At 34.0% G+C, this 18573-nt stretch overlaps 2 protein-coding genes across 7 annotated transcripts; both read left to right on the plus strand.

Moving 5' to 3' along the window:
* LOC112740922 (uncharacterized) lies at nucleotides 1–6131 on the plus strand. 6 transcript variants are annotated; one of them, XM_025789681.2, is made up of 10 exons: nucleotides 1–340; nucleotides 2534–2724; nucleotides 2995–3180; nucleotides 3825–3951; nucleotides 4083–4169; nucleotides 4284–4477; nucleotides 4803–4898; nucleotides 4988–5081; nucleotides 5275–5394; nucleotides 5783–6131. In XM_025789681.2, exons 2-10 carry the CDS (start codon nucleotides 2536–2538, stop codon nucleotides 5884–5886), a joined length of 1197 nt encoding a protein of 398 aa, XP_025645466.1. In that variant the 5' UTR covers nucleotides 1–340; nucleotides 2534–2535; the 3' UTR covers nucleotides 5887–6131. The 6 variants fall into 6 exon arrangements, with proteins under 6 accessions (XP_025645466.1, XP_025645448.1, XP_025645434.1 ...); XM_025789663.2 differs by having other exon boundaries at nucleotides 11–340; nucleotides 2528–2724; XM_025789649.3 differs by having other exon boundaries at nucleotides 16–340; nucleotides 2512–2724.
* Nucleotides 6132–9992: 3861 nt separating this feature from the next.
* On the plus strand, nucleotides 9993–12232 carry LOC112722784 (uncharacterized). Its single transcript, XM_025773944.3, has 5 exons — nucleotides 9993–10137; nucleotides 10534–10746; nucleotides 11024–11209; nucleotides 11857–11983; nucleotides 12137–12232. Exons 2-5 carry the CDS (start codon nucleotides 10558–10560, stop codon nucleotides 12229–12231), a joined length of 597 nt encoding a protein of 198 aa, XP_025629729.2. The 5' UTR covers nucleotides 9993–10137; nucleotides 10534–10557; the 3' UTR covers nucleotide 12232.
* The last annotated feature ends 6341 nt before the right edge of the window (nucleotides 12233–18573 follow it).

Consider the following 18573-nt stretch of genomic DNA (forward strand, 5'->3'; position numbering starts at 1 on the left):
TCTCGTCCTCAGTCTACTTAAGCCCTTGCCCCCCTCCCCCCTCCCCCCTTTTCGAGCTCCATTCCTCAGTCTCATCTATACTCTCATTATTTCTCCCCAAAGCACAACCCTAGCCTCCATCGCGCCGCCATTGCTCACCGTCGCCGCCTGGTTCGACGCGGTCGTTCGCCAATCCTCCATTCCCCCGACGCCAGCGTCTCTAGGTCCTGCTCCGCCGTCGTCCCTCGGTCGTGTTCGTCGCCAGCTCCCCGTCGTCCGTCGCCAGCTCGCCAGTGTTCGTCGCCAGCTTCCCGTCGTCTGTGGCTCTCCCTCAAATCTCTGGTCACTGCCCTCGCCGAAGGTAGTGCTCGGATGCTCCGTCAGTGCTCGGTGCTTTTTCTTGGTTGATTGGCTTTGCTCACTGCTTGATAATAAATTTTAAATCTGTTACTGGCTTGTTCTTGTTTGTTCTGGGTTGATTAACTGTTGGCTTGTTCTTCTTTGTTCTGAATTGATTTACTGGCTTGTTCTTGTTTGTTCTGGGTTGATTAACTGGCTTGTTCTTGTTTGTTCTGGGTTGATTAACTGTTACTGGATTACTGATTGATGATAAATTGATACCAATAAATTGTTACTGGTTTGTTCATTCTTTTATTTATTTTTTGTTGTTAAATTTTGGTAAAGTTTCTTGATGATAAATTTAAGTTGGTGCTTAATACTCTTGTTGTATCACATAGCTCACTACTAGTGCCTGCTGTTCGTGTTTGTTTTTTAGTTCAGGAATTATCAAATTATATTAATTATTGAATGGCACTGCTCACTACTGCTATGCTGTGTTGTACTCTGGTTTGTGTCTTCTTCGCTGCTGTGCTGTGTTTTTTGGCTCTCTGCTGTTCACGCAGAGCTTTTTTGTGTTTAATTAAGTTAATTAAACCTATGCTTTGGGCTTAATTGTGCCTAGATTGTTAAGTTAGTTAATTCAGCATATGTTCTGCTGTGCTGATGTTTTGTGTTTTGTGATTTCTTTGAGTAGTGATGTGCTGTTGGAAATTGAATTGCTGCTGTTTTGTGTGTGTTTGTGATTGTTTTACTGTTTTGTGATTTAATTATGCTTAGATGGTGACTGTCTTCATGATTATTTATTTCAGTTATGTAGGATTTTGTGATTTCTTTGCATAGTGATGTGCTGCTGGAGATTGAATTGCTGCTGTTTTGTGACTTAATTATGCCTAGATGGTGACTGTCTTCAAGATTTATTGATTTCAGTTATGTAGGATTTTGTGTTTTTTTTGCATAATGATGTGCTGCTGGAGACTCGATTGCTGCTGTTTTGTGTTTGTGTTTGTGTTTTACTGTTTTTGTGAACTTAGTTATGCTTACATTGGTGACTGTTTTCATGATTTATTGATTTTATTTATATAGTGTTTTGTGATTTCTTTGCGTAGTGATTTTAGAAAATTATTTTGTCTAAAGATTTTTTTAAAAAATGGGAAAATATATACTGAATTTTTTCCTCCGATTTTTTATAGTACTCTCTAAGTTACTTTTGAAATATTTTTTTAATTTTTTGCCCACTGTGTGTTTTGGTTGTTTTTAATTATGAATTTTGATGTTTAAAGTTTAATATTAAATTATGAATAATTTATTACATAAAATTGTAAAATTTTAAATTTTATTAAGTTAGGAATTATTAAATTTATATATTTAAAATTATATATAAATTTTTTAATAATTTTATTTAATATTTAATTAAACCAGTTGAAACCTGGTCGGACCAATAAATTATTAAACCAATGATTTTACCTGTTTATTGACCAGTCCGGTTTTCGCAACCTTGATTATTTGTTTAGTCCTTAAAAAATATCACTGAAAAAGATATTTTAACAAACAAGAAAAGAAAAAATATTTTCAAATATTTGTGTTTTAAAATAAAAAAATATAATTAAAAAAAGCTAGATGTTTTCTTCAAAAACCCTACAAGAACCCTAATACCACAGCATGAGTTGCAAAACACCATAACTGACACGACAAGGGTGCTTTCTCTTCTTTCTCCTACTCTCTCAATCGGCTTTCTCACCGGTAGCATGAATTCCGGCGGCGGAGCATAGTCCATCGGTGACTTAACAGCACTTATAGGTTCTTCTCTCTTCATTTCCGCTCTCTGACTCTGCTTTCTTTTCCCTTTTAGAATCTCGTCCTCTGTTTACTGTTTTTCCTTATTTGGGTTTCTTCTTCTTCTTCCTGTTTGTGTTGGCTGTTCACTGGTGATTAAGTTTAATTAGGATTTGACGATGTTAACTGCATGTTCTGTTTTACTTTTACTTAGACTATGGAGGCGATTATGATGATGAATGGTTCTGACAGTGTACGATTTCTTGTTTTCGAACATTTGTATATGTCATATATTGATACAGAATGATGTTACGTGTGTTTGTCCAAATAGCTCTTGATAACGTGCCATCTTGCATGTTGAATCGTTGATACTTGTTATGATACTGGTGTTTATTGTGGATGAACTTTGATGTGTTGCAGTTATAAATTTATTTAGTTTCAGCAATGTCGTCATCATCCGAAGATGAGTCAATGTCCGAGATGGAAGAACAAGAGAATCAGAATAAAGAAATGAAGCATGAAAATGGAGTGCTTGATTACATAATGAGCTTGGAAAGTGTGCCAACAAATCTCCCTCCACATCTTGAGCTTCTCATGACCCGGGTCCTCTGCAACAACGATGCTCCTCAGCATGTAAAACCTTGCTATCTCTATGTTCATTTTTTATTTTAGTCTGTTTTTTCCTGATGGTTCTCTCAAATCCAGTTTGTTATTTTGGTATTTGTGTTCTGTGTTTGTATGATAGGAGTTAATGAGTTTCAATGAAAACTTGTAGTTTTTTTTTCAGCTTATTTCACTTTTTGAGTGATTAAGTAATAAGTATATGCTGGTTCTAAATTTTCTTTTCTTTTTCTTTTTTATCGGTTGCTTGCTATTTATGTTTTCCTATGTTGATGTTTGTAGACAGATACCATACAGTATTCTGGTGCTTATGCAGCATTAGGTGTTGATAATAGCTTGCGGTTAGATAATTTCAATCAAAACTTCAAAGTTGAAGTGAAGCGGCTCACAGATGATGACATAGAGTTTGATATGATTGGTATTGATCCTTCACTTGCCAATGCATTTCGAAGAATCCTTATATCAGAGGTGAAATGTTTATTTAATACTTTCCTCAATATTTATAATCAGTATGTCAGACTTGTTTATCTTAAATATTGCATCATTTATATTCCATTTTGAAGTGCTTTGGTACATTTGGTTGGAATAAAAGGTTCCTTAATGATTCTTTTTTTAATGCCTTTGATGTTCCTCTCTAGCCGATATTAAGAGGGATTTGCATCCATTGTTACATAGTGTACCCATGTAGGTCTTAGCTAACTTTCTCATATTTATTTGTGGATTTCGTATCCTCATCTTTATGCTTTCTCCTCAATGAAATTTCTTTTTCTAATACAAAAAGTATTTATTTAATTTTTTTCACAATCTCATAGCCAAATATTACGTTCAAAGAGTTAAAGGATGAATTCCAACTGGCTATTGTTTGTCTTTTTTTTTCGGTTGATGATGTCAAAAACAAGGATGTTACTTTGCTTTGATGCTTTAGCCAAACAAAAATTTCTTTGATAAACTGTGGACCAGAATTACCCCTGGGAGTGTATGACATCTTCTGGCAGTGTTATTTTCACCTTGATATGTTGGCCTTTGATAGTTTCTTTCTCTCCAATTTTATGTTTTGCGATTAATAGTTTGATGGAGATTATCAAATTCTGACGTGATTGTTATAAATTTAGGTACCAACAATGGCTATTGAAAGAGTTTACATTGCAAACAATACATCACTTATACAAGATGAAGTTCTATCCCATAGATTAGGCCTCATACCAATCAGTGCTGATCCCAGGCTATTTGAATATCCAGGTCTGATTTCTATGTGTCACCTAATTTGTTTCTGATTAGGTAAATATCTTTCTTGTATGGCAGACTTGAATTTGTGTAGATCTCGTAATATGGCAGACTTGAATTTGTCTCCTTTTTTTTGTTGTGAATAGATAATGCTGGGGATAATAGGAATGAAAAGAATACCATTGTCTTCAAACTACATGTTGCTTGCCATAAAGGACAGCCACGTATGACCGGTAAATGAGTCTGGCTCTTGCTTGATATTCAAATGTTTCATTTAATTTTATTTGGCTATTTTAACTTTAATCATATTAGCAATCTTTCTTGTTTGATGATGTTGCAAAATGCAGTGAGATCAGATCAACTAAAGTGGTTACCTAATGGGAGTGAGCTTATAGCTGAAGATGCCAAACTAAGTGCAAGTTCAAAACCGAAGACATTTACATCTTTTACTTGCAGTCAAGAATCGATTCCCGAAATTTCGAGCAATCCAATTGGTCCCAAATATTTGGATATTATATTAGCTAAACTTGGACCTGGTCAGGTAAAAATTCTATCTACCTCACTATTTAGGGTAACATACATTTCAATTGAGTGCTTGGTAATAAATAAACTGGAAAAAGGAATTTATCTGTAGCTCTTTATAGAGATTGGGTGAGTTTTACGTGTTATATATACTGCGTGCCATTTGTGTGTACTGATGTAGTAGTCCTACGTGCTTTTCAATTGGAAACTTATCGAGCATAGTGCTTGAATAAGCAAATTTGAATTGGAAACTATCAGGTCTCCCTCCCCCTTTCTTTCCGAGAAAGACTCACTAGCAGTAATTCTAACCTAATATTTGGTTCACTGTATATGTGTTTTAATAGGAAATTGAACTTGAAGCTCATGCAGTTAAAGGTGTTGGTAGAACACATGCAAAATGGTCACCAGTTTCCACTGCTTGGTATCGGATGCTTCCGGAGGTAAGGGAATATAAGATATCAGTGTTGCTCAAATTTACTCACTACCAGAACTTACAGAAACTTGGCCTCTGTATGTTTGACTTATATAGGTTGTCCTCTTGGAGAACATTGAGGATGATCTGGCCGTCAAACTACAAGAAAAATGTCCAGTTGGATTATTTGACATTGAAGATATTGGGGAAGGTATTTTTGTTTTTAGATCCATGCTTCTTGCATCAGATATATCTTTCAATTGTTGACCACATATTCTCTGGAAATTGCCATTGCTTTTGCATCAATGCCTTTTCCGTATTGTATACAACGTTCTGTAAATTACGCAAATGATGTAAAGTTTCCCTGTTCGGTAATAACTAGATACTGAGTTAATGTTGGACAGGCAAAAAAAGGGCCACGGTAGCCAGACCACGAGATTGCACTCTGTGTAAGGAATGCATTAGAGAGGGAAAAGAATGGGAAGATCGTATATCGTTACGTCGTGTTAAAGATCACTTCATTTGTAAGTACTATGGTTCTTGCTGAATTTGTTAAATTAGGCCTTCAAATTGTCTAAAGTTGTCTAATTTTTTTCTTTTCTTTTTTGTATAAAAAATACTAAAGCACATGTAGGGCAGTGAGAGACAATTCCAAATAACAATGAGTAAACCAAAGAGAATATAGTACTGTGTAAACCAAAAACATAATGTGTAGTGCAAAATTGCATAACAAGCATTCTGCCACCATATTTGACCTCTCTCTCTCTCTGGCCTTATTTTACTTATGTTTATTTGAAAATCTATGTTTCAAAGTAATCTTGTGTAATTTTTCTGATAGGGATTATTGATTTGATAGGTTCTCAAAATTACTTGTATATCTTTTACTTCTTTTTTTCTTCTTCACCCTTGTAGTTACTATTGAATCAACTGGAGCATTGCCCCCTGAAGTGCTATTCACTGAAGCTGTGAAGATTCTGGAAGACAAGTGTGAACGAGTAATTACTGAGTTCTCTTGATTTTCTGTGTGGTATCTTGCAACGAAAGTAATGGTGAAAATGTAGTAGTGCATGATTACACATGGTTTGTATTGTTATTATCTTTATCTAATCCTCTAAGAATATTTTTTTTTTCTTTTGATATAAAAGCTCTCTTTTCTTGTAGTGAATTCAACCCTTTTAGCAAATAAGAAATCTGATTGGAGATTTTATAAAAAAAAACATTCCTCGTTTGAACCATCTAATTAAAGGCTGAAATTGTTCCCAAGGTGGAATACTTGATTTAATTTATATCTCTGAAGCCAAACAAAAAGATGATTACAAAATGGGAAAAGAACTTTTCCCCTTGAAATTAATTTATCTCCTATGAACCCAAACCAAAATAAGCTTAACATATAATAAATGATTACTGTACAGCAATTGAGCAACGCATTTTAAGTCAGTTAGTTACCCACAACCGAAAGGTTTAGGGAACTTGAAAGGTAAAAAGTCAAGTAGCACTATAGTAACATGAAACCATGCTAGTCTTTATATCCCATGCGGTATTGTACCCCCTGTACAATTGTAGATTTAGATAAATCATTTCCATGCGGTATTGTCTCCCCGTACAATTGTAGATTTAGATAAATTATTTTAGTATCGACACATGATTGTATAGGTTTAAGAAAATTACTTAAAAGGGATTGGAGTTTAAAAATGAGATCCCGTCACATTATCTTTGACTTCATCTCACTCAAAAACTAACATGAATGATGCAGAGAACCACAAATATTAGTGTTGTTAGGCTGTGTTTGGAATAGAGATTGAGATTGAACTTAATTTAAATATTGTATTTGGTGTAGAGTATACATGACTGAGTTATGTCTTAATATCCTCTTTGATTTAAGATAGAAACTGAAATGATTCAAGTTACCTTAATAACCCTATTATATTTCAGTTAAAAAAAAAAAGCCTAGCCCTTGTAATTAAAAGTAGCATTCAACCCCTTCGTCAAAGCACTTCATCCCCGTCGCTGACAGCAAAAGACAAACCCAGTGGAGCAAATCCTGCACGTATTTTCTTGTGTGCATTGCTTCTCAATCACGGCGCCATGAATCATGTCACAGAATTGTGATATCGGCGCCTCCTCTTCCCATGACGTTAGAGCACACCACTGCGAAGAGACATTGATTTCGGCGGCGCTTCTGGTACCACGTTGTTGGTCACTGCCGTGATGTTAGTGGGTGTTTGCCGTTGAATCCTTCTTTGTCTCTTTCTTTGACTTACTGTTTGAGAAATTGAACCACAATGGAAATTGAGAAAGAAGACAATGTTTTACCCTAAAGATTTCATTAAACAAGGGTAATGAATTATTATAAATATAGTGGGGTACTTTATGCAGAAACTTACGTAAATTTTAGTCTTCATCTCCAAAAATTTCAGTTTTATGTGTCTCTATTTTTTGGAGAGACTGAAGAGACTAAAATTTTAGAGACAAAAACTAAAATTTTAGTATCAATCTCTTGTCACCAAATATAATACTAAATCCTAATTCTCCAATCTCAGTCCCAATCCCCACTATCAAATACAGCCTTAGTGTCATTAGAACTATTTTTAAATATGGGATAAAACTACAAAGTAAACAGCAAAAATCAATTATAGCAAAACATTATACTATATGATCTACCACATTACGAAGGTAACAAAAAATTTGCTTACAAAAAATAATGATTATATTTCTGATTCGTCTGAGTAGGATTTGCTGAGGTATAGCGTTCCCGAGCACTTCGTTTTCTCCTGTGAAGAGCTATACGTCGGTCTTGGGCGAAATACCGCGGTGGGAATACCTGCACAAGATACTCCGACGCTCAAGTCAATAGAAGGCTATTTGAATATAATTAAAATAATATGGAACTTAGAGAAGAACCTGATTCTACCGAGATTGCATATTCGGCTTTATAGATGAGTCCTCTTACCCGTTGCATAAGTATGTCCGAGATATTTGGTTGTTTATTGAGTGTTCGTTTGAGGGGAGCGGATTTCGCTGACCACCTTTGTGTTATTCAAATATTCGGGTCCGATTACGTCGAGTTTATTGTTTTGTTCCGAGCTTCTAGGTGGCCGAGGTATGCGTTACGTATCATAGCCCCCAAGCTTGCTTTGGTTTTAAACAGAATCAAGGTGAGCTTTATATAGATTTTGTGCATACCCCGGCCAGTTAGATTTGGTGTTTGTGTTGTGTCTGTAGCCCCCAAGCTCGGCTTGGTTCTGTACGAAATTTGAAATGTTCCTGCATTTAATGTGTGTTTTGTCCTTCGCGCCATTCTGACTTGATGGATGTGAAACATGTCCCGCTTTCCTAGGTACCCTTGTCCGTTGCATTTGGATGAGAGTTAATGCTCCTTTTTTCGACGATACTGATTAAATTCTGGTGGTTTTGTAACCATTTGGTTATGTAGGTGTTATGTTTTCTTGTACCTTTTGAGCTTATTTTGCTTTATTGTTGATTTTCCCTGAAGAGAACTTGTTTCCTCTTTTTTTGAGAATGAGTAAGAAAGGTCAGTGTTGATTTTTCTTTTCTTACTTGTTATTTCCTTCTTGCTGTTTATTCTGTCTCTTGATGGGGAAAGGGAATGAAAGTGACCCATGTGGTCGGGTTGATGCCAGGGTTAAAGGTTACTCTTCTCAATTCGATGATGATGAGTCTGTGAAACTGTTGGGGTCGGATTTATGGGTTAGGGAGGGGAGTAATATTAGAATAGAATTATTACTTTGTCAAAAAGATGACCGTGTCTGTGACCAACTGAGTGACTGGTCCTTTTTCTACATGTATAGCTGTCTTTTTACAGAATTGGGTGTCAGGCTTCATTTTACCGAGTTTGAGTGTGGGGTATTGTATTGGTTAAATTGCGCTCCAACCCAACTTCACCCAAATTCTTGGGGATTTGTTCGGGCCTTTGAAATATTAATGGAGGTTTTAGGTCATCCTCTCTCTCTCAGGTTGTTCTTTTCACTGTTTCAAGCTAAAGGGGTGGGTCTAGGCTTGTGGGTGAATTTGAGTAGCTATCTCCGTCGAGCGATATTTGGCTTTATAAATCCTAGTTCGAAGATTTTAAGTCTATGTTTGTCAAAGTTAGGAGTATTCCTGAGGAATTTTCCTTTTATCTAAATGAACATCTTATGGAGAAGTTCCCCTTGTCGTGGTGTCCGGAACCCTACCAAGTGTTAGATGCAGACGATAGGTTCCCTGATGATGATATTGTCATGGAGTTTCTATTTAAGTCTCTAGGTCCGAAAGGGTTGTTGTCAATTGCTGAACTGTTGAAGTGGGACACTGATAGGCAGGCTGTGTTGGATCATATAGGTAATTTTGAGTTTTGGTGTTTTGCGATTTCTTTTTGTTATCTGTTTTGATTATGCTTCATGTTTTTCTCTTTGTAGCCGAGAAAGCTCCCACCATCACCACTGCTGGGTTGAAGTCGTTTTTTAGCCAGCGCAGGAAAAATGAAAAGGAAGCCTCTAGTAACGTAGAGAAGGATGCTGCAGCTGCTGTTGTTCAATATGGTCCGAGTATAACACCTAAGCGAAAGAGGGGTCAAGTGGAGGGTAGCGTTGCGGAGGTGTTTGAGGGTAAGGGAGATTCGCGCCAAACCTTCTCTGTGCCAAACACACAATAATAATCTAATTACTATATATACCCATATGTATTTTTAATTTTTTACCCACTATGTGTGTTTTGGTTGTTTTTAGTTATGAATTTTGATGTTTAAAGTTGTTGTGAATTTTTAATATTAAATTATGAATAATTTATTATATCAAATTGTGAAATTTTAAATTTTATTAAATTATTAAATTTATATATTTAAAATTATATATAAATTTTTTAATAATTTTATTTAATATTTAATTAAACCAGTTGAACCCTGGTCGAACCAATAAATTATTAAACCAATGATTTTACCGGTTTATTGACCGGTCCGGTTTTTACAACCTTGATTTTTTGTTTAGTCCTTAAAAAGTATCACTGAAAAAGATATTTTAACAAACAAGAAAAGAAAAAATATTTTTAAATATTTGTGTTTTAAAATAAAAAAATATAATTAAAAAAACAAGTTGTTTTCTTCAAAATCCCTACAAGAACCCTAATACCACAGCTTGAGTTGCAAAACACCATAACTGACTCGACAAGGGTGCTTTCTCTTCTTTCTCCTACTCTCTCAATCGGCTTTCTGACCGGTAGAGTGAATTCCGACGGCGGGGCATAGTCCATCGGTGACTTAACAGCACTTATAGGTTCTTCTCTCTTCATTTCCGCTTTCTGACTCTGCTTTCTTTTCCCTTTCAGAATCTCGTCTTCTGTTTAGTGTTTCTCTTTATTTGGGTTTCTTCTTCTTCTTCCTATTTGTGTTGGCTGTTCACTAGTGATTAAGTTTAATTAGGATTTGACGATGTTAATTGCATGTTCTGTTTTACTTTTACTTAGACTATGGAGGCGATTATGATGATGAATGGTTCTGACAGTGTACGATTTCTTGTTTTTGAACATTTGTATATGTCATATATAGATACAGAATGATGTTACGTGTGTTTGTCCAAATAGCTCTTGATAACGTGCCATCTTGCATGTTGAATCGTTGATACTTGTTATGATACTGGTGTTTATTGTGGATGAACTTTTATGTGATGCAGTTATAAATTTATTTAGTTTCAGCAATGTCGTCATCATCCGAAGACGAGTCAATGTCCGAGATGGAAGAACAAGAGAATCAGAATAAAGAAATGAAGCATGAAAATGGAGTGCTTGATTACATAATGAGCTTGGAAAGTGTGCCAACAAATCTCCCTCCACATCTTGAGCTTCTCATGACCCGGGTCCTCTGCAACAACGATGCTCCTCAACATGTAAAATCTTGCTATCTCTATGTTCATTTTTTATTTTAGTCTGTTTTTTCCTTATGGTTCTCTCAAATCCAGTTTGTAATTTTGTTATTTTGGAATTTGTGTTCTATGTTTGTATGATAGGTGTTAATGAGTTTCAATGAAAACTTGTAGTTTTTTTTTCAGCTTATTTCACTTTTTGAGTGATTAAGTAATAAGTATATGCTGGTTCTAAATTTTTTTTCTTTTTCTTTTTTATCGGTTGCTTGCTATTTATGTTTTCCTATGTTGATGTTTGTAGACAGATACCATACAGTATTCTGGTGCTTATGCAGCATTAGGTGTTGATAATAGCTTGCGGTTAGATAATTTCAGTCAAAACTTCAAAGTTGAAGTGAAGCGGCTCACGGATGATGACATAGAGTTTGATATGATTGGTATTGATCCTTCACTTACCAATGCATTTCAAAGAATCCTTATAGCAGAGGTGAAATGTTTATTTAATACTTTCCTCAATATTTATAATCAGTATGTCAGACTTGTTTATCTTAAATATTGCATCATTTATAGTCTATTTTGAAGTGCTTTGGTACATTTGGTTGGAATAAAAGGGTCCTTAATGATTCTTTTTTTTAATGCCTTTGATGTTCCTCTCGAGCCGATATTAAGAGGGATTTGCATCCATTGTTACATAGTGTACCCATGTAGGTCTTAGCTAACTCTCTCATATTTATTTGTGGATTTCGTATCCTCATCTTTACGCTATCTCCTCAATGAAATTTCTTTTTCTAATACAAAAAGTATTTATCTAATTTTTTTCACAATCTCATAGCCAAATATTACGTTCAAAGAGTTGAAGGATGAATTCCAACCGGCTATTGTTTGTCTTTTTTTTTTGGTTGATGATGTCAAAAACAGGGATATGTTACTTTGCTTTGATGCTTTAGCCAAACAAAAATTTCTTTGATAAACAGTGGACCAGAATTACCCTTGGGAGGGTATAACATCTTCTGGCAGTGTTATTTTCACCTTGATGTGTTGGCCTTTCATAGTTTCTTTCTCTCCAATTTTATGTTTTGCCATTAATAGTTTGATGGAGATTATCAAATTCTGACGTGATGGTTATAAATTTAGGTACCAACAATGGCTATTGAAAGAGTTTACATTGCAAATAACACATCACTTATACAAGATGAAGTTCTATCCCGTAGATTAGGCCTCATACCAATCAGTGCTGATCCCAGGCTATTTGAATATCCAGGTCTGATTTTTATGTTGTCACCTAATTTGTTTCTGATTACGTAAATATCTTTCTTGTGTGATAGATAAAATTTTATATAGGTTGTTTTGCCGTTTGTGTAGATCTCGTAATATGGCAGACTTGAATTTGTCTCCTTTTTTTGGTTGTGAATAGATAATGCTTGGGATGATAGGAATGAAAAGAATACCATTGTCTTCAAACTACATGTTGCTTGCCATAAAGGACAGCCACGTATGACCGGTAAATGAGTCTGGCTCTTGCTTGATATTCAAATGTTGCACATGATATTGTGCGTGCGCACAACTTGTAAATTTGAAGGGTATGTGTGTGCACCAGAGTGTGCGAACGCTCTCAACTGTAAGCATCTCCCTCTATGTGCGTGCGTACCTGTGTGCGTATGCACGTTTTCAAAGATTTACAGGGTGCGCGTGCGCACAAGGGTGTGTGTACGCACAAGTAAAGATATGACATTTGTTCAGAGCACACGCACAGCAGTGTGCGTGGGCACACACACCAAAAATCACAAATTCTGCAACATCATAGAATTTCAGATTTTTGACACCAACTTCCAACGATCATATCTTTTTCTACAAAATTTCAATTTCCACAAAATCTATACCGTTTTAAGGCCTTTTGAATTATCTTTAATTTGATATAAAATTCAATCAAATTCAATAATTGTAGCTCAAGATATGATCCACCAAAGTTGGCCTAAAATCCATTTTTACCAAAAATACTAAAAACTCAACTTTACCAAAACTCTCAATTCAAGCAAAGTTACTCACAACCCAAACAATACCCAAAACAACACAAAAGTCCATACTAATCATTCATCAACTCAACCATCAATAATGTCCCAATTTCACCAATTCCACACCATCAAAATCATTAATCATCAACAATATCAACAAACCCTCATCAACAACAATAAATCACAACCTTCATCAAACCTCTATAATCATTAAAAATCAACAATTAGTATCAATAATATCATATATCCTACATCCCAAAACTCTATATCATCATCACCCCACAACTTATATTCAAACATCAAATTCACACACAATTAAACATACACCCAAACATTCAATCCTATCTTAAGGTCAACTAGCCTAAGTTTCACGAAACATTGCATATTACATAAAGAAAATCAAAACTATACCTTGGTTGATTACCCTCCACGCACAAAACCACTTCACCACAAGCTTTCAAGCCTTCACTCAACACCAAACAACACCAAGAACACTCTATAACATGAAAAAAAAACAAGAATCAAAGCTAGGGTTTATGACATTCCACTAAACACAAGGGTAGAGTGATATCTTACCTTTCCCAACAAGTTTTGGGGTAAAATCCACTACTTAGCCAAGCTAGATTACACCTAAACAACAAGAACACAAAGAAACTCAACAACTCAAAGAGCCATTTTTGAAAATGACATAGGGTAGAGAAACTAGGAAGGAAAGAGTGAGTTTCTTACCACTTTGTTTTGCTAGAAACGATGGGCTCGACAAGAGTTTTGCGTGGTCGCAAACGGCTCGTCAATCAGAGCACCGTAGCTCAAGATATGGCTCAAAAAAGGAGAGAGTGAATAGTGTTCTTCTTCTTCTTCCTCTCTTCCCTCAAAAACCAGCGTCCCCTGTGTGTGTCTTATGAGCTGAAAAAAGTCTCATTAAAGGGTGTATATGTGTTGGGCTTAGGCCCAACTTGGGCCCAGTCCAACCGCGTAGCATTTTTGGTTCGTTTGGCCCAACTTTGGGCCAAACCTTTAGGATAAGTGTCTGGTTTGCTATTTCAAATACTTTTCTAAGATTTGCTACTGTTTTATTCTCTCTCACGCAGTGCTGGACAGACTTAAGCCAGTACTACCGGCTAATCTACCGGTACACGTTTTTACCCGAAAATTTTCAAAAGAAAACATTTTTCCACTCAGAAAAATCCACAGAATCCGAATCTCACATTTATATTTTAGAAAAACAATTTTATTTCGAACTTATTCCAGGCCATAAAATTATTCTATTCTACTTAAGCGGTTTTTTGTGAAAGCCTCGGTTCTTACAAAAAACCTGTTTTATTACTAACTACGAGTAATAAAATTTTGTACTCTAACCGACTACTTGTTCTTTCTCTATTAATTTTTAAATTAAATTTTTTTATGAACTTTATATGTATTGGGTACGTTTAGAACCTGGCCGTTGTTCCGAACAAAACCTCAAAACCTGCCTGAATTGAGTAGGGACGGAGCTGATACCCGCAAGTACTGGTTAGATTGTCATTCTTAAACTTGAGTAGATTTAAAATGGCTTAAAAAAATGTACAAAAAAGGGCAAATAACATAGGTACCTGTTCATACTTTGACCCAAATAAATCATGACCAAGGACTTTACAAGGATCTTGTCATTCTAAGGAATCCCAAAAAGCTTGCAGGTCCAATACAACAAGACTACGAATCCACCGACCCGACTTATGTTGAGAAACGTGGTTTATAACCCATGCTCAACCCGATTTGCGCAGTAAGCAAAGTTTGGTCATCCCACTACTTCAGACACTATTTGCATATCATTACCCTTCAGTCTTCACAACTTGGAATGACCTCCCAAGATACAAGAAAAGAAAAATCGTCCACTATCCATAAATAAAGTGGTGACTAAGTCATCACACTTCATAAATATCTTGTTCAACTCAGGTATTTTTTGATCTGAATTCACTTAAACTTGCATGAAGTCTTACTAATTTAAATATCAGAGTCCCTTGCATGTACTCCCTACCATTATTCATACAAGAAATTTGAGAGATTCCTCGTCTCTAGTGGACAAATCAAAGATTTTAACTCAAAGGAGTCTGGACCTCACGTTTAGGCCCACTTCAAGTATTTTCTTAAAACAGTATCTTAAAACATAGTTTTTACCAGAATGTAGTAATAACTTTAGCCTATGTTTGGGAGTATTAAAAAAAGAAGTAGCATAGAATGGAATGACTAGGTGAATCATGTTCGGAAGAACTTTTAGAAGGAGAAATGACATGTTCAAGGTGGATTGGTGGAACAATGTTCTGTTAAATATTACCTGTCATCCAAAATTAGTATTTTTTTATGAATAAACTACTAAAATAATACCCAAAAAATTTTAGCTTGACAAAAAGGAACATGAAAGTTGTAAAAAGATAAAATAACCCCAAAAAGATTTTAGAATTTGACAAAAACACCCAACATAAAAGCATGATATCACATTGAATAGAAATACTGACTTGACTACCAAAAGTGTTCAGTGAGAGAAGCCTAAATCCGAATTTTTCGAAATCCCGTCCTTTACTTTTTTTTTTTACCTTATTACCTTCCGTATCAAACAATCATGGAAGGTTTTTATCGTCACCATCACCATCCCCATCCTTTCTTTTACACCTTCACCATCACCAGCACCACCACCACCGCCGTAGCAACAACAAGCACCGTCAACATCGCACCATGGATGAGCAACAGAATATGCAGCAAGCTTCCTCAGAGGCTCATCGATCGCATCCTCGCCTTCTTTCCTTTTTCTGCTTTTTTCCGAGCTTGTTCTATATACAAAAGATGGTATGCCCTTCTCTTCAAGAACTCTTTTCTTGAATTGTACCTTCAAGTCTCACCCAAACACCATTGATTCATCTTCTTCAACTACAAAATCCGCAAAAAACTACATCTACAAGAATAACAACAACAACAATGGCACCACTTCCACTTCCACCAACCACAACAATAAGGATTCACCAATCTCATGGAAGACCTTTTCTTGGAGGAGCAAGCAATCATGGATTTCATTGAGCAAGATCATCTTGCAAAGGTATGAAAAGGGTTTTGGATTGGAAGAAAAGGAGGGAAGGTATTGAAACTCTCATGGTTGATGATGAATGAATGGTTATGAGAAGTGTTTTGGATTGGAAGAAAATGAGAAAATGTTATTGGAGCTCTTTGTTATATCACCGAAGCTTTTTCATTGACAAATCCATAGTTGTCAGAATCGAACCGGTGATCGAACCGGTCAAGTTACTGGATTACTGGATCATTAGTTCAACCGGTAGATTTCTGGTTGAACCGATTGACTCGGTCCTATGTAAATAAAAAACAAAGTATAGTAAAAAAATTAAAATTAAAATTTAAAATATATATTTTCACTAACATTTTAAAAATATCTAGTTATTCTAAAACAATATGAAACAGGAATAATAAGTATTTTGTTAATTTTACTCTATCATAAATATTTTTATTTTGTTTTTATATTAAAATAACTATTATTTTTGAATTTTAATAATTTATTAGTTAGTTTATAATTATACTATTATATACTACAAGTATTTATTGAAAAATAATATTAATAGATATTATATAATTATAAAAAATAAGTGAGTTTATAATTATTGTTAAATAAAAATATAATTAATTTAAGAATGAATGAGTTTATAACTAAAATTAAAATAAATTAAATATAAGTAAATTATTTGCTGAAAGATATTTATATGTATTTTAATTTGCATATGTATTAATACCAAGCTTAACAGCCTGGTGGTTATGACTATTATTTTTCTCCTTGATGAGGGGGTTCAAACCCCATCTTTCACATTCTGGTGAAATTTTGAAACTCAAGCGGTTCGGTCGAACCGGGCTTACCGATTTTGACTAGTTCACTCTGAGTTTGACCAGTTCGTACCGGTTCGTTATCTGGTGCGGTCTGATCATCGAATCGGACCGATCGAGAATTCGGTTCACCAATTTTTCGGTCGAACTGACAGGTCCGGTCCGGTTTTAATAACAATGGACAAATCAATGTTGTTTGTTCACTATCACGCCATGCTTTTACGTTTGGGTATTTTTGTTAAAATTTAAAATCTTCCGGGAGTTATTTTGGTGCTTTCACTATTTTATCTTTCACGTTTAATAATTTTTCGCGTACCATTTTAGTAGTTTACCTCCTTTATTTTTACCCTCCAATTTTGGAGGATTAAGGAGAGAGAGAGAAAAAAAACTCATACATTATCATTCTTTTTAATCATAAAAGCTATTAAACATCCAAACAAAATAACATCATGTTCCTCATCATTTTGTTTTATTACTCTTCTTTTCTATTCTATTGTGAGTCAACAATAAACCGAAATAATTTAAAATTAAAATTTATATTGGATATCATATTTAAAATGATACTAGTATCAGATATTGTATTATTTTAATGAAAGATTAGTGAAATGCTATCACTTGTATACCATTAAACGAATATTATAATGTGTCAACGAGCTATAACTCAAATGGTATCGTTTCTTCATCCTCATCTAGAGGTCTTGGATTTGAGTCTCACTCTTTACTTTAAAAAATAAAAAATAAACATTTTATTATTCTATTTTTTATTATATTCTTATCAATTTGATAGAAAAATAGATTCAAATCAATTTAACATAAATTCTTTTCTCAATTATTTACAAAATTTTTATTTTTTTCAATCTAAATACATAAAATTCTCAACCTTCACATCTACAAAATTATTAATTTTGTTATTCTATATTTTTTATTTTAGTTAAGTTTTTACAATTTAATTAAAATTATTTGAAATAATTAAAAATAATTTAAATGTAAATTGAAATGAGACTAAACATTAAATTTGACAAATTTTACATTAAATTTTAAATTAAAGTTCATGATATATAATAACATAAATATTTTATATGGCATTTTATAAAACTCAAAATAAAATAAATTAAAACATTGCATTAAAAATGCTCTAAGTAACTCTCTCCTTCAAGAACTTTGATAATCATTTTTTTCCTTTGAAAGACTTAGGTCCAGTTCAAATAAATAATTTAAATAAGTTCTTTTAAAAAAAGAGCTTAAAGTATAAAGACTTTTATTAATAGCAGCTTATAAATAAGTTATTTTGTGTTTGGATTTTTATTTATAGAAATACTTATTTTAAAGATGTAGCGTTTGGAGAAATAACTCAAAAAATACAATTTTTTTACATAAGAAAATGGAAATTAAAATAACGATGATAATAAATACTTCAATATTGAATGTTGATTTTACAATATCTAATAATTAAGATTACAATCGTTTAGGCAATTGATTCTTTATTTGCTCTCTTATTAGTTCTATTTTTAGACAATTGATTCTTGTCACGTAATATCATTAGAAATTGGTTCTTCTACTTCACTTTCACCCATAACGGTGTTCTTGTATGTGGTGAATAATAATAAAATTTTAATTCACAATAATCTTCTTGATGGCAATACCAAAGAAATTACTATGTAGTTAGTGTTTGCTGTTTTATTGTGTATGATATGGTAGGTAAAAATAAAAAACAAATATAAAATGTGTGTCAATGTATATTTTGTTGCTGTTTTTTATTTTTTATTTTTACTCCTATTAGTCTCCTCCTTTATTGGAGTCAAGAACTTGTTATAACTAACTATAAAAATAATAGTAAGATATATAAAAATAAAATCACATGTGAAAAAAATAAAATTAAAACTGAAATTTCATACCACACACGATGTTAAATACAAATTTAATAATAAGAATAGAGTGATAAAATGATAAAAAAATAATTGGAAGGAATATATGTTAG

The sequence above is a fragment of the Arachis hypogaea genome, chromosome 2 (assembly GCF_003086295.3).
Source record: "Arachis hypogaea cultivar Tifrunner chromosome 2, arahy.Tifrunner.gnm2.J5K5, whole genome shotgun sequence".
NCBI lineage: Eukaryota > Viridiplantae > Streptophyta > Magnoliopsida > Fabales > Fabaceae > Arachis > Arachis hypogaea.

What these genes read in the sequence shown, in the direction of transcription:
- LOC112740922 (XM_025789681.2), top strand. Translation starts at nt 2,536, where the DNA reads ATGTCGTCATCATCCGAAGATGAGTCAATGTCCGAGATGGAAGAACAA. An exon ending in AGGACAGCCACGTATGACCG is followed by an intron (nt 4,170 to 4,283) that starts GTAAATGAGTCT and finishes TGCAAAATGCAG; the next exon opens with TGAGATCAGATCAACTAAAG. An exon ending in GGTATCGGATGCTTCCGGAG is followed by an intron (nt 4,899 to 4,987) that starts GTAAGGGAATAT and finishes TGACTTATATAG; the next exon opens with GTTGTCCTCTTGGAGAACAT.
- LOC112722784 (XM_025773944.3), top strand. Translation starts at nt 10,558, where the DNA reads ATGTCGTCATCATCCGAAGACGAGTCAATGTCCGAGATGGAAGAACAA. An exon ending in ACAACGATGCTCCTCAACAT is followed by an intron (nt 10,747 to 11,023) that starts GTAAAATCTTGC and finishes TGATGTTTGTAG; the next exon opens with ACAGATACCATACAGTATTC. An exon ending in CAGGCTATTTGAATATCCAG is followed by an intron (nt 11,984 to 12,136) that starts GTCTGATTTTTA and finishes GGTTGTGAATAG; the next exon opens with ATAATGCTTGGGATGATAGG.